Genomic DNA, 14760 nt, shown 5'->3' with positions numbered 1-14760 from the left:
GTGCCATTAGACTTTGCTCAAGGCACAAGAGGTTCTAGAATTTCAGTGACATATTGGTGCTATCATTGCCAAACTCGTTTGGTACCATTACTAGCTGTTTGGCCCAACCGCCCTCTCTGATCACAATCACCTGAAGTAAGTTACAGGTAACAGGCCTAAAATTTGACTGGCTTATTGGTACCATCACTAGCATTTGTATTATTAGAACAGAAGATCACTTCACTGATGTCCACAACCTCAGATTTCAGTGGCTGTGCCATTACTCGAAGCTTCTTTCTTTTGCCCCAAGCGAGACGACTAATGTAACTATATAGATATATAATTGAAAACTCATGGATTAAGCCAATTTAGCTATGGATTGTTGAGTGGAACTTGTATTTTTCTCTTGTGGATCCACAGTTTAGAGCAAACACGATGGCAATGACTCAGCCAGGAGTAGCTTCCTTAATTTTTCATAATCCTATATGGGTTTAATTTACTTATTAGTGGCAATCGTTTTCAAATAAGCCTAGTTAGTGACCTTTTCATTGCCAGTTAAACACACATACACGAAAACGACCCAAGATGCTCAGTTTCCTCTTGTACGAAGGGCCCGTTCACTTTGATGCATTTTCAACCTTACCAAATTTTGGTGAAGTTATCAAAAAAGTGGCTATATTTATTTTGCTGCCAAATTTTGGTAACTATATAAGAAATCCTACCAAAATTTTGGCAAATGCCAAAATTTAGTAAAGTTTTTTTTTGTCATCAAAGTGAACAGGCCCGAAATCCCATGATCACCATTACACCATATTATATAAGTTTAGACGAGAACTTGTATATAAATACGCACATATATGGATCTCTACCAGATGACGCAGCTGCAGCAGCGAAGCTTAATTAAGCTCGGGGCGATGATGAGTTGGAGTTGGATGTTGCGGTGGTTGTTGCGGCCGAGATGGTGGAGTCGGCGATGGATTTACAGGGACAGCGCGTGCCATGGGCTTACCGACTCCTGCCTCTAGCACTCGTTGTTTAATCTCCATCATCTGTCTACTCTGCTCTTGGCTGCTGCTCTCACCGTCTTCCCTGCCAAGCAATTCATAGACTTATTACGATTATGTAAAGGTTTTTTTTTCCTTTTTTCCTCGTATTGCTTTTGTTATTACTCTCACTACAGGTAGGACTCGATGATTTATGATTAGAGCTAACATCTTTCAGCGTTTGTTTTTTCGTTCGAGGTCCTTTCCTGGTAACCGGCAATGACCGGTCTAGTTAGTTGTGTTGCGTAACTAAAACTCTATTTCTTCTAATATACCGACGTGCAATTTTTTTACGTATTTGTGGAAGAAAAAAGATTTGCGATTAGAGCTCAATTCACACTATTGCTAGAAGTCTCACATGTTATTATTGCGAGACGACGAATAGTAATTCAAAATCTCTACGATCTGAGATTGCCTAGGATTTGGTGGAAGGTCGGAAAAGCCAGTCTTCAGTGGGATTATTTGTTATCCACTCCCTCTTGTTTGTCCAGATTCGTTGTCTTAGGAGGGGTTACATCTCCTCCTAGATTAAGTTTTTTTGGATGGAGGAAGTAAGTTTTAGCAACGGATAAAAATTATGAACGGCTATCACTTGTCATGCCACTCATCTATATCTTACTCAACTCCGCTATTATGACGTTAACTAGCTAAGAGATTTTTACCTAGTAGATGGAAAAAAAACAACTCAATTGAAATTTACTTTTTTTTTTAAAAAAAGCTCAAATTCAACTTTCATCCACTTGAATGCAAGTCTAAAACCCCCTAAAACCCCCGATCTCATGACAGAACCCCAAACCAAAAGTGTCAAGGCTGTTGCTGGCCGCACATGCCGTCAGATCGCGAGGTGGACGGTTGAGATCGCTCTAAACAGGGGAGGCTTACGAGAGAAGGAAACTCCTCCTCCCTTTTCTCCGCGAGCCGACACAGTGGCATCTCCCACTCCTCCCCCTCCCCCCTCTCGCCGCCGCTCATCGCGGAGACCTCCCCCGCCGCGCCGCCGCCCCTCCCCCGCCTCGTCGTCTCTCCGGTGACGGTGAGCCCCTCGTTCACCGCGCGACCGATTCGATTCGATCTCCGCGAGGCTCACCCCACGCACGGTCCTCGTCAAGGTACGCCAGCGGAGCAACCCCTTCGATCCATTTCTCCGTGCTGTTCAATCTGTTTGGGATTTGTGTGTTGTTACGTATGTCAGAGCTTCGATTCGGGAAGCGGATTTAGATGATATGTATGGTCGGAAAACAACAAAAAAAAAATTAGACCACGAATTTTGGGGGCATGATGAATAACGCAAAACGATGGCTGTGGGTTTTATTTATTTCAATAAACCTTAGAGCTCGAGACGATTCCCTTTCGGCGCCTCTCTTCTCGAGCGATGATCCATTGATCGCGTTGTCTGATATTTGCAAGGGGATCAGGAGAAGGAAGGGGGAGGAAAGATGAATGGGGATGTGGGACTGACAGGAATGGCCCACTGGTCAGATCTTACCCGAAACGAGTTTCGTGAAGTAACATATTGCTCAAATCTAATGCTTATATTACCTCAAATCTGATGTTTATTTAACCTTAAAACCTGGTGATTTGTGTTATCATAAGCCTGTGGTATTCAGAAATTTATGCAGATATTTATATACGAACTCATATCGAAGGTCATGTAGATCAGTTGATGTACTATCTGTCCGATTCTGCAGTAACTAGACTCCCCCTTTTGGTGTTATGGGCTCCGTTCTAGTAGATAAGCACGCGATTTGGCCGACTGATGGCTGCGATTTTGCTATAATACTGTTGCTATCTACTGCCTTGCGTGCCACAGTGGTGAGTTCAGACTAGATTATTATTGCACAAGTTCACATAGAGTTTGGGCAGGATGAATGTTTAAAGAGAACTCGTAGTACATTACTTCTGATATGCCCTGTTTGTTATTTGTCCTGATTTATTGCTCCATCTGCATGCTAATTCTTAGGGCAGTCTCAACCCTCCACCTAGGATGGTGTCTATGGCATTAACTACATTGCCATGTAGGACTTTTAGCTTATGTGGCACTATATTAATTAAGAGAGAGAGAGAGTGAAGAGAAGAAGAAACTGGGTCTCATGCAAAACACAGCTTCAACACGAGAACCTATGCACTAGACACTATCAAGTTTTGCATTGGGAGAGAATAGTGTCTTCATAATAGATGAAGAATAAATATGATTGGTAGAGAAGAGAGATGATGTATTTATTAATGACCCACTTTAAAAAACCATGGGTTGTAGAGTGTAGTTTCTATTGTGATGTCTATTGACATGGCACCATAGACACTGCTTATGGACACTATGGGTTAGGACTGCCCTATCTGAATTCACCACTTCTTTACATTAATTACTATCAGTTTCATCCATATCCTAATCTGGTAGTTTGAGCCTTTGAGGTACATCCTCACACAATTGGCCTATATGTACAGGGTGGTTATTTGCTACTACCTCCGTTTCGAAATGTTTGACGCCGTTGACTTTTTAGTACATGTTTGACCGTTCGTCTTATTCAAAAAATTTAAGTAGTTATTAATTCTTTTCCTATCATTTGATTTATTGTTAAATATATTTTTATGTAGGTATATAATTTTACATATTTCACAAAAGTTTTTGAATAAGACGAATGGTCAAACATGTGCTAAAAAGTCAACGGTGTCAAACATTTTGAAACGGAGGGAGTATGTGTTTACTCGATTTATCACAAGTTCACAACAGCTAGATTATTATCTTCTCACGGTTCTGGGCCTATGGTCTAATATTCGCAGTTGTATTCCTCTCCCTATACTATTCAACACTTTTATATCGCTGGTTTCAGCCATAAATTGAACACTGAAATCTAGCAGTCTAAGTGGCATCCTAACACAATCGACCTATATGTATGTGGTGGTTTGCTTTTCTTTTTTTTCTACAAGGATCATTCATGCCTGGAATAATTCCAAGACATCGAGTAAAAGCAGAACAAATGTGGTGGTTGTTTGCTCCGTCTACAAGCTCTGCTCATATCAATTTCCATGTATAGTTGTGATTTCACATGGTCACTCACCATGTTTGGTTGTTTTTGTACGTGCAGATGCTGATGCACAACGTGCACCACCTCCCTGGTGGCCAGCTTGTTGATCTCAACAGGGTGAATGCAGGCCCTGACCATAACCGCGGGGTGCCAGCCAATGGTGCCCATCAGTTTAATTGGTCAGGGTTCAGTCTCATGCTGTTCGGTGCAGCCCCGATGATGGTTTTGCCTTGGCAGGTGGTACATGTGCCGTGGCCTCTGCTGCTTCTTGCGTTGATGACCTGGTTCATCGGCTGCCTCAGGCTCTACGGTTTTCAAATCGCTTTTCCTGTATATTATCATCAGCACGGTGGCAACAACAGCCAAGGTGTAGCAGCGCCAGCAAGCACAGGACGGTAAGGCACATACCACTAATTCTTTTGTTGCAAACCATCCTATAAAAGCAGGGAATGGATCAACCATGACTTGTTGAAAATCTAGACAACGGGATCTGATATATTTTCCTAATTCACATATAATTGGTTTTATTCTTACATAACTCGTGTGTGCTGCCCTGAAACCCTCAGTGTCATGTTCATGCCATATGGGATCCCATGCGAGTAAACAGTTTCACACACCATTCACAAATTGGGTTGTGGGTGTAACCATACAAAACTTACATTACTCTTGCAACGTGCAGGGATGGAATGGTGAATAATGCAGAGATGGAGGAGGAGAACGCCATTCCGGATGAGGGCAGTCTGGCCTGGAGCGGCTACGCCCTGATGGTCTTATCAGTGTTGGCATTGTGGTCTGGCTTGGTCACTGAACCGGTGGCGGTCTTCCTGGCCTTCCTGCTTCTGCTGCTTGGGTGCGGCTTTCTTCACCTCGCCATGCTCGCACCGTCCAAGCCCAAGATGTTCTGATTGATCACAAGCAATTCCAACACGGGGCGATTATAAGAATTTTTGGTATCGTGTGTTTATAGGTTTGTGCGTGTATGGTATATTGGTATGTGCTTCATAGAACACCAATCATGTGTATATATATTTATATGAGTAAAGTGTATTGGCGATCCTTAAACTTGTAGGATTGTGACATATAGGTCCCTAAACTCTTAAAATGCATATTCAAATTCAGAACTTGTCAAAGTGTATCATCTAGGTCCTAAATTAACATATCCCCTTTAGGATCATATGTGACACTGATGTGGCAATGCCACATGGACTTGACGTGTCCTTTTCTTCTTTTTTTTCTTCTTTTTTGTTTTCCTCTCATTCTTCTTTTTTTTTCCTTTTTTTTCTGCACGGGTCACAGTGAAAGGTGGAGAAAGGGGGAAAAGAGAAAAAAAAGGAAAAGGAAAAAAATTAAATGGGTTTCATTTGTCAGTCAAAATAATGTTATGTCATGTTTGTGTGGCATGCCACATCAATGTCACGTAGGATTCTAAAGTGGTTGTGGCGATTTGGGACCTAGATGACACACTATGAAAAGTTTTGAGATTTGGATATGCATTTTGAGAGTTTAGGGAACTAGATGACATATCCAAGTCTTATAAGTTTAAGGACCGCCCGTACACTTTACTCTAAAATATACTCTGTAGTAGACTAGGATAGACAATGATCTGATACATCCTGAGTTCCAGACCACCTCCACGGCCCACAGCTATCAGCTTCCGCGCTTCCAGACCATAAGGAAAGTTGATGTTCTCAAAGTTGGGCCAATTCCCTATATGCCCCTGTAATTTCACCCAATCCCTTCTACGTCCCTGAAATTTGTTTGATATTTTATATATACCCCTGAGTTTTTATTTGGATCTCTTACATACCCATTCCGTTACTTGACCGTTAGTTTGACCGTTAGTTACTGTAGAAATTACTTTATTGTCCTTGGTATATTGTTAAAAGCTAGAAATGTTTTATGTGTAAATTATTTGAGTTGTGAAAACCAATAAGGAATAAATTACTAAATATTTGTTATGAATTTTTAAAAATAAAACACTATTTCATTAAAATAAAAAAATATTTATTGTAAAAAAGTTCTGCATAAAATTTGAAAATTACTTTTCAACAAATATTTAGTGAAAAAAGATTCGTTATGAAAAAAACAAAGGGGATGTAATTAGTTTATCACAAATTAGAAAACAAATTTAAAATTTTTAAATAAATTTTAGATCAAATTTGATGAATTTTGTATATCTTTCCAAAAATTTAAACCTAAATAACATTTAGTTTTTGCTCTTAATTATCTGGTGAAACTAATGTATGGATTTAATCATAATTTTTTAAAAATAAAAAATAATAAGTTTTATTTTTTAAGTTGGGCATTAAATGATTATATTGCTTGTATTTTGTATAAGTTAATTTTTTCATATGAAAATTTATTGGGTAGGTACCACATATATATAGGATGGGTAATATAGTCATATTAAAATATTTAACGGTCAACTAACGGAGATGGGTATATAGAGGAGATAAAAACGAAAACTCAAGGATATATTAGGGATGAGGTCAAAGCCATGGGTATTGAAGGGATTGAGTAAATTTTTAGGGGTATATATGAAATTTTTTCAAAGTTGATTGATGATAAAAAGTCAGGCCACAAGAAAGCAGAATCTGAATCGCCTGCCTGTTTCAAAAGGAAGAGGGGCACTTCTAGCCATCCAAACCGTTCGGCCCTCTAAGGCTGCGTTCGGGAGGAGGGGTCCCATCATGCATTATTGCATGATTAATTAAGTATTAGCTATTTTTTTTAAAAAGGATTAATTTGTTTTTTTAAGCAACTTTCGTATATAAACTTTTTGCAAAAAACACACCGTTTAGCAGTTTGAAAAGCGTGCGCGTGGAAAATGAGGGAGAGGGGTTGGGAACTTGAAGCAAAGAACACAGCCTGAATGTTCATAGATTCGGATTCTCTCTCCTCGTCCTGCTCCCATTGGGTAATGAGTATATTCAATAGCCTCTTTAAATGCCTTTTCTCTATCTCTACTTCTCTACTATTATAAAAATTGAAGATGTTTTTGCCGTTTGCGGCAAGAAAAGGGAAAAAAGAAGAAGAAGAGAAGAAAATAGAAAGGAAGAGGATGATGTTGATAAGTGGGCACTTCCTATTTCTTTCTCACTTACACGCTCGCCTGCCGCCGACTCCGCTCTCAGCTGCCGCCGCTCCGGCCGCTCGCCGCCGCGGCGACTGCTGTAGCTCTCCCCTCTACGGCAAGAAAAGGGAAAAGCGAAGAAGAGGAGAAGAAAATAGAAAGGAAGAGGATGATGCTGACAAGTGGACCCTTCCTATTTCCTTCTCACTTACATGCTCGCCCGCCGCCGACTCCGCTCTTCGCCGCCGCCGCTCGCTGCCGTGGCGACTGCTGCAGCTCTCCCTTCTGCGGCAAGAAAAGGGAAAAGAGGAGAAGAAAATAGAAAGGAAGAGGATGATGCTGACAAGTGGGCCTTTCCGATTTCCTTCTCACTTACACATTTCTGGTTTTGTGGTTAAGAGACTAAAAAAAAATCTCGGTAAACTTATTCCAAGAAAAACTGTGCATGAACAGAGTGCACGCATAGGGTCGAGACCTGTCGAACCTGGGTGGACGTGTTAATTTTCTGTTAAGTTCAAATTTTATTTATTTCTTGGACCAATTGGAAGTTTGGAACCACCTAATGCAAATAGTGCTACTAATCCTGATGAACCATTTTTTTCACTTTTTTTGTTAGAATTTTCTTTTTCTTATTTTCTTACAGTGTTAGTCAACGCATGTATCAAAATAAAAATAGGGAGCATCTGAATAGGCAGCCACTAAAAAAACACACGGGCAATACAATGTTACACCACGGAAACAAATTCTCTAACTCAGTGCCCTATCAAATAACACACAAAAATCATCCCGAGTTTACATCAAATTGGTTCTGATCAGGATTTTACATATATATGAGACTAAATTTAAACCAGTTGGTGTTACACAAAGAGAACTTGCTTATACAACATACAAAAATAAGTTACAAAATTTCCTCAAATTAGAACCCAAATACAATATCTATACCTAATAAAAAAATACGCAAGGAATCCGGTGAAAATTTTCGTTTAAAGTCACCTAAATTTTTCCGATCGCGACATCCCGAGTCCACTCCATAAAAATCATCCCGAGTCCGTATCAATAAAACACAAAAATCATCCCAAGTCCACGTCAAATCAGTTCTGGTCGGGATTTTACATATATATAGGACTAAACTTAAACCAATTCGTGTTAAACCAAAAGAACTTGCATATACAGCATACAAAATTTGGTTACAAACTTCCTCGAATTAGATCCCAAATACAAGAATTGAAGAGCATCAAACGAGGAAAAAAATCGAGCAAAAATCCAATCACAAAAGTCATGGTCTCACCGGTTTCGATCTTCGGCCGCACATGGCATTATTCGTCGCATGTGCTCCCAATCAACTTCACGTCGTCGTCGGACCTCGCTAGAGACACGAGCAACATGAGTTTGCCGCCGTCGAACTTCAGCCACCACCACCACATTCGAGCTACCGCCACCGCCTCCCATGGCCATATATGGCGAGGAGGGTGCGTGGAGTAGCCGCTGGCGGTGGCTCGGTCGAGCTGCGCCACGCACCACTGCCTCTCAAGGCTATATCCAACGAGTCTCAGGCCGGATCTGGCGAGGAGCGAGGTAGCAGCGACACCCTGATGAGGAGGAAAGGGGATTGAGTTGGGGAAATCTGAGCGGTCCCTCTCGCGTCGAGCCAGTGTCACCCCTGGGCCGGTGGGCTTCATGGACCGCGCATGCGAAGTCAGGTTAGGTTGGAATCACACACAATCGGAGCCACACGCTGCCACCACTTAGCTTGGTGATCTTTCTAGCTTGTTTTGAGTTTTTTTAATAGAAATAGCATTGGTACCACTTTAATTGCTTAAAGTTGTTACAAAATCTTATGACTGCTTATTAATTCAATTGTAACAAAATGAAACCAACGAAAAATTTAGCTGATGTTTTCATTAGGTGGATTTATTTTTTGACCAAGGTAGCTAGATTATAAATTCACATAAAATTAATCTTATTATAGTTCGTAATATCTATTGATGTATTATTGGGAAAACGACTTTACCCGTTGCAATGCACGGATACTTTTTCTAGTAAACATAATACTACACAATACACAAACGTAGATGGAGACCAATAGAAGCTCATCCCAGTGGCCTACAATGGAAGAGCAACATCCACCTTAGTGCCAATTTTATTACTCTCTCTATCTTAAAATATATATAGGCACATTTAGTATTTAAAATTTGTCCTAAATATAATATACACAGCTACTTCACTTATTCATTCATCTCAACTAACTACAACCATCTTATATTTGATTTCTTTATCTCAATCGATCATAACCTTCACCTTTTATGACAAGAAAATAAGAATAAAACATAACCTTCTCCTTTAATTTTATTGCCCTCTTCTTCTCGCTTCAATTTTTTTTAAAGGTAGTTACTCTCTCTGTATACAAATATAAGCATTAAAAATATTTGAAATTATCCAGAAATACAAGGATTTATAGAGTACTAGATGATACCCCGCTGCGTTGCTGCGGAACATTGTAATAGCTAAATCAGATAAATTGTAATAACTTGAATATGAATCAAAAACTTTTATGTTGTTTCAACTTTCAAGAGTGCTATGTCTATGAGGATTTTTTTTCGTAAATCAAACAAAATTGGCAATTAATAATATGATGATACTAAATTTGGCTGTTGTTCTTAGTGCCATGATGTTTTATGTTAGGAGCCTCCAGATGCAGTAGTTCAACTTTTGTGTTAGGAGAAGGGATAACATGATGGTCATATAAAGGGTCAATATTCAATAATATGAAAGGGAACACATCTGGAGGATAAACGCATGGGTTACAATCTAGGAGAAGAAGAACTGTTGTTGGTAGGTTGTTCATGTGTCATGAGTTAAAAAGAGAAGATTAGCATTGCAGTTTTGCAGCCTGAAAATTTTATGGAATAAGAGAATGTTTTTTCCATGATATATTTTTGCAATCGATCAGCAATTGAATTAGTACGTATGGTATATTTTTCTTAACAGAAGCATCAATGTAAATAAGTGTTTAAACGCTGGTAGATATGGTTACCTTTGTGTTTTATGAATAGTGTCTGCAATTCTGAATCCATTTGCCGTATGCAAAAATTACATCTGAAAGTTGGACAATGCCTCAGACGGTCAGACCTGGTCACATAGATATAGTGATGAATCAGAAGGCAAGTTGAGCAATTTTGCCCAGCGCCAGCGACCTCCTTCTGTTTCTGTATTTGGGCTGCAAAATTGACGATGATGGTGCTTACCTTCATGGGTTAGAGAAGCGGTGGTGGTGCTTACCTCCATGGCGCTGGGCACAGAAAGGGCCACCCTTGTTAAAAAAAAAGGTGCATTCTTTAGCCCGAAGAGGAGTAGGCGATGTGCAGCTAGACTCAACCTGGTGCCCCGACATACATACATGGGAGATGAAAAATGGAGGGGAAGTTTAAGAAGATGGGCGACGATTTGATAGTCGGAGGAAACAGATTCGATGGCTTTTATGCTTATATTGCCAATGATATACAGATGTGAGAGAAAGGAGATCGAAGTGTAAACGAAGGGATCTGGGTGAATGGGGAGCGAACCACGGGAGGTCGTGATCCCTCGACTACCGCGCATAGCAGCGCTGGGAGGGGGAGAGTCGCCATAAAATCAGCAAAGGAAGCGGCGCGGTGAATGGAAGAAGCGTGACGTTTGCGTGATGGTCGCGCTTCCTGGCTGCCCGCCGCGATCGAGGAGGAGAGCGAACGCCGAACGGTGGCGGCGTTGCAGACTTGCAGCTAGGGGACGACAACTGTAATGGGCTACATTGTGAATTGGGCCTTCATGTGCACAAAGTCGGGCTGTGCTGATAGGAGAATAGAGAGGGGCTGAATGGTTCTCCTTCTTTTGGATGACATGGCTCAACCGCAATGCAGGAAATTCCTATTAACTTCACTAAGTGGAGATGAATTGTATAGGTTTATAGGATTACTTACCCCTTCAACCTCAGCTCCCATTCAAACCACCAAATATAAGCATTACAATATTTGAAATTATGCAGAATGCAAGGATTTATAGAGTATTACTTACCCCTTCAACCTCAGTTCCCATTCAAATTTCATTTCATCTTACTCTCAAGTAATTTCTCAACTCCAACCATTCCTTAGTAAAGTGATGTAAAAGCCTTTTATGCTCGAATGCAATCTTTATTAAACAATATATAAATCCTTATATTCGAGGACGAAGAGAATAGTCTCATGAAACCTATCCCGTAATTGTCAATATCCATCGTCAACTCCTATACGCAGGTTATGGCATTGCTCAAAGTCGCGCAAAGCGCTGCCAAGTGGCTAGTATAATTGAATTTGCTAAGTAAAAAGCCATGGGTTATGCCAAGTTAGCTATGGAACATAGTATAACTTATTTTTTTTAATGAGTAAATTGCATCGCCGGTACACGAACTTGTCAGGTGGGTCAATCTAGTGCACGGACTTGTAAAATGCTCGTTTTGGTGCATGAACTTGTTTGGTGCGTGTGGATGAAGGCAAAAAGGACACTACATGGCTAATCTTATTAATTTAGGAGCTCATTAGGATACTATGTAAACATATATTTGAGAATTTTTGCTATTAGACATACACCTCTTCAATAAAAATAGAATGGATATAATGATCGTAGAAAAAGATTAAAAAAACGAGCCATGATTTAAGGGTTAGACATATATGAAATTCAACACTTCAATGATGAAAGATAAAGTAGAGAACAAATTTATAAATATTGCATATCTTAGTACGTATGCACATCCCATCCTAATCAACATCAACTTCGTAAAATTAACATTGCCAAGCTATTTTGGTCCTCGTTCACACAAACTAGACAAGTTCGTGTATCGAAACAAGCATTTCACAAGTTTATGTAATAAGTTGCACCCACCTAAAAAGTTTGTGCACTACCAATCCAATTTACTCTTTATATATATATATATATATATATATATATATATATATATATATATATATATATATATATATATATATATATATATATATATATATATATATATATATAACATAAAACAGTTGAAAGTGTGAGCCAATTAAACAATTTTTCACTTACGGATCCACAGTTTGGAGCTCCCATGATAGCAATGACTGAACTTGGAGTAGCTTCCTCAATTTTCATAATCCTATATGGGTTTACTTATAGAAACAATCGTTTTCAAACAAGCCTAGTTAGTGACCTTTTCATTGCCAGTTAAACACACATACACGAAAACGACCCAAGATGCTCAGTTTCCGCCTGTATGAAATCCTATGGTCACCACGAATTTACACGAGATCTTACATATATAAATACGCACATATATGGATCTCTACCAGATGAACACAGCTGCAGCAGCGCGCGTCCCCTAAGCGCGAGGCAAAGATGAGTTGGCGATGGTTGCTGCGGTGGTTGGTGAGGCCGAAATGGTGGAGTCGGCGATGGATTTACAGAGACAGAGCGTGACATGGCCTCACCGTCTCCTGCCTCTAGCGCTACTGGTTAATTTGGTCCCTTCTGCTGCTCTGATCGCCCAAGCTCTGCTCTGATCGGTTCCAAACTCCCAATAGCCAGCTAGAAAGGACGATTATATATTATTCTATAATGTAGATTATGTACATACCCAATCTCTGCCGATAAATTAACACACATCCAATATATTGCTAGACTGCTAGAGGGTCCTCTCTTGAAGCCTCTCCACTCCATTCAGTTATCATTTCTTCTCCCATTTCTCCAGCCCCCTCTTCCTCCTTTCCTCCGGCAGCTCGCCACCGGCGGAGGGTGGAGGGGGGGGGGGGGGTCGGACTCGCGCTCTATAAGTAGTAGGAGGAGAACTAGTCGGGGTTCTCCCATTTTTTCGGTCTTTCTGGTGTTTTTACTTTTTTTTTTGTCGTCGAGATGGTCGCGGGTGCCGACTGCTCTCGTCCTGTTGTTGCGGGGTTCTCCATCGGATCACCTTCGAACGGCGAGCTATGACGACGGCGGGTTCCCTTCCCTAGCCACCGGCAAGAGTGCTACTGGTTTTGCTCAAGTAAAGGTTGTGCCGGCCCACTTCGTCTTCTCCGGCGAGCCCCTTTCAAGAAAAGCGGTCTTCTTCCTGATCTCCGGCGAAACTTTCTCAAGAGGTAGCTGATGTGGTTGATTCTAGCCAGGAAGATCTGAACCTCCTTTGCAAGAAGGCCCCTTTTGGGTATGGCCCCCAGCTTTCTTTGCAGTTCACCGTGTTACGTTTGATTGGTTTCCTTCGTTGGTGGATTTGATCTGGCCGTTTTTATGGCTGTTGTTGTGTTGATCTTTTGAAAGAGGTTTGGCGGAAATCTTCGTTAGTGTGGCTGACAATCCAAATTGTTTGCCGTGCCTCAACCTCCACATATGGAGGCCCCTTCAGAGTTCATGCACAAGCTCTACCTTTTGCAGCTGGCCTTGTTTCAAGCTCCGCCAGAATCAAGCTCCAAGCATCCGCCATCAACACCACATGCAACTAAAAGAGAACCCGATTGCTTTTGTGTATTTTTTTCTAGTCCTTTTCTGCAAAATTCTGATCTCAAGTGTAATTTACCCATTCTAGAGGGGGTTTTGTGCAAAACTGGATGTACTATAGTGATCTATGTTTGTTGTACTGCTGCAACTCATGTATCTTGTTCTATGTCTACTAATAAATAAAAACATGAGTTTTTTTAAAAAAATATATATTAGAGTTAAAAATGAAAAAAGAATCGATTATATGTGTAAGGTTGTTTTTTACTATGGCTTTACTCATGTGTGTCGCGCAGGTTTTAGAAAAAGAACAATTAACAAAACCGAACTCTGTAATATTGAGTACACCTGTTTTTTATTGCCATTTGTCACTTTGTCAGCCATCTATCCTATATATATATAGCTCCACTATTCTGCTGCTAGCATTTTTTTAGAACATTCTTCTGCTAACTAGCTTTATCTCAACACGGTGTGTATTTCCGAAATAAGGAGTTATCCACAGCAGCCCTTATTGAGAAGATAAAGTAAGAGTCAAAATCTTAGGTTATAACGGGAGCCAAACGCCTAGCAGAGGTGTTGCTATGGTCCGTAATCGTTTTTTTAAATATTACACTTACTCCTTACTCGTAATTATTGATCCCTTCTATATTCAATAAATAAGGCATTTTATGCTTTTCGTTCAAATAAAAAAACACGATGTGTATGTACGGTGTGTAGTTATGCTTTGTTTACACACAAGACACAATCTTATTACGTCAAATACGTTATAATATCGATAGGACCTCCAGATCAATGACCCATTATTTTGTTAAATTACATTTTACCCTGAAAAGGTTGCCCTTGTGTGATGATAAAATTGTGTGGGTTTATGCATCCATTCATCAATCTTAATTAGTTTTCCTTTTTAAGGCAAGGTAACGCGCATGCAGGTGTTTTCTCACTAGGAGTTTATATGAAATCTATTGATTTGTCCTAGATGGCCTTAATGTTTTAGATTTGATTGATTTTTTGTCTCCAAAAATTTCAACATCGTTAGGTGCTTAGGTATTGCATATGGTGAAGCCTGAAATTACACTGATTTGAAATTTAAATACTAGCTAGAAAGAACTTGATGGGAAACAACAACAGAGCTAGGATTTAAACATAGGGTGGCTGAGTCGTAGAG

At 40.1% G+C, this 14760-nt stretch overlaps 1 protein-coding gene and 1 long non-coding RNA gene across 3 annotated transcripts; both read left to right on the top strand.

Moving 5' to 3' along the window:
• Positions 1-1950: 1950 nt before the first annotated feature.
• Positions 1951-5168, top strand: LOC127777338 (uncharacterized). 2 transcript variants are annotated; one of them, XM_052303914.1, is made up of 3 exons: positions 1951-2131; positions 4106-4440; positions 4725-5168. In XM_052303914.1, the coding sequence occupies exons 2-3, from the start codon at positions 4106-4108 to the stop codon at positions 4948-4950; spliced, it is 561 nt and encodes a 186-aa protein (XP_052159874.1). In that variant the 5' UTR covers positions 1951-2131; the 3' UTR covers positions 4951-5168. The 2 variants fall into 2 exon arrangements, with proteins under 2 accessions (XP_052159874.1, XP_052159873.1); XM_052303913.1 differs by lacking the exon at positions 1951-2131 and adding an exon at positions 2172-2834.
• A 7314-nt stretch (positions 5169-12482) lies between these two features.
• On the top strand, positions 12483-13806 carry LOC127777236 (uncharacterized). Its single transcript, XR_008018302.1, has 2 exons — positions 12483-13308; positions 13422-13806. It is a non-coding gene; the product is annotated as an uncharacterized LOC127777236 (long non-coding RNA).
• Positions 13807-14760: the final 954 nt, after the last annotated feature.

Source organism: Oryza glaberrima, chromosome 6 (genome assembly GCF_000147395.1).
Source record: "Oryza glaberrima chromosome 6, OglaRS2, whole genome shotgun sequence".
Lineage (NCBI taxonomy): Eukaryota > Viridiplantae > Streptophyta > Magnoliopsida > Poales > Poaceae > Oryza > Oryza glaberrima.
Note: the sequence above shows the minus strand (reverse complement) of the source record. Positions and strands in the feature narration are given on the sequence as shown.

Excerpts from the sequence above, each read along its gene's own strand:
- LOC127777338 (XM_052303913.1), top strand. The coding sequence starts at position 2,736 with ATGGGCTCCGTTCTAGTAGATAAGCACGCGATTTGGCCGACTGATGGC. Across the intron at positions 2,835-4,105 it reads CTGCCTTGCGTGCCACAGTG|ATGCTGATGCACAACGTGCA; the intron begins GTGAGTTCAGAC and ends TTGTACGTGCAG. Across the intron at positions 4,441-4,724 it reads GCGCCAGCAAGCACAGGACG|GGATGGAATGGTGAATAATG; the intron begins GTAAGGCACATA and ends TGCAACGTGCAG.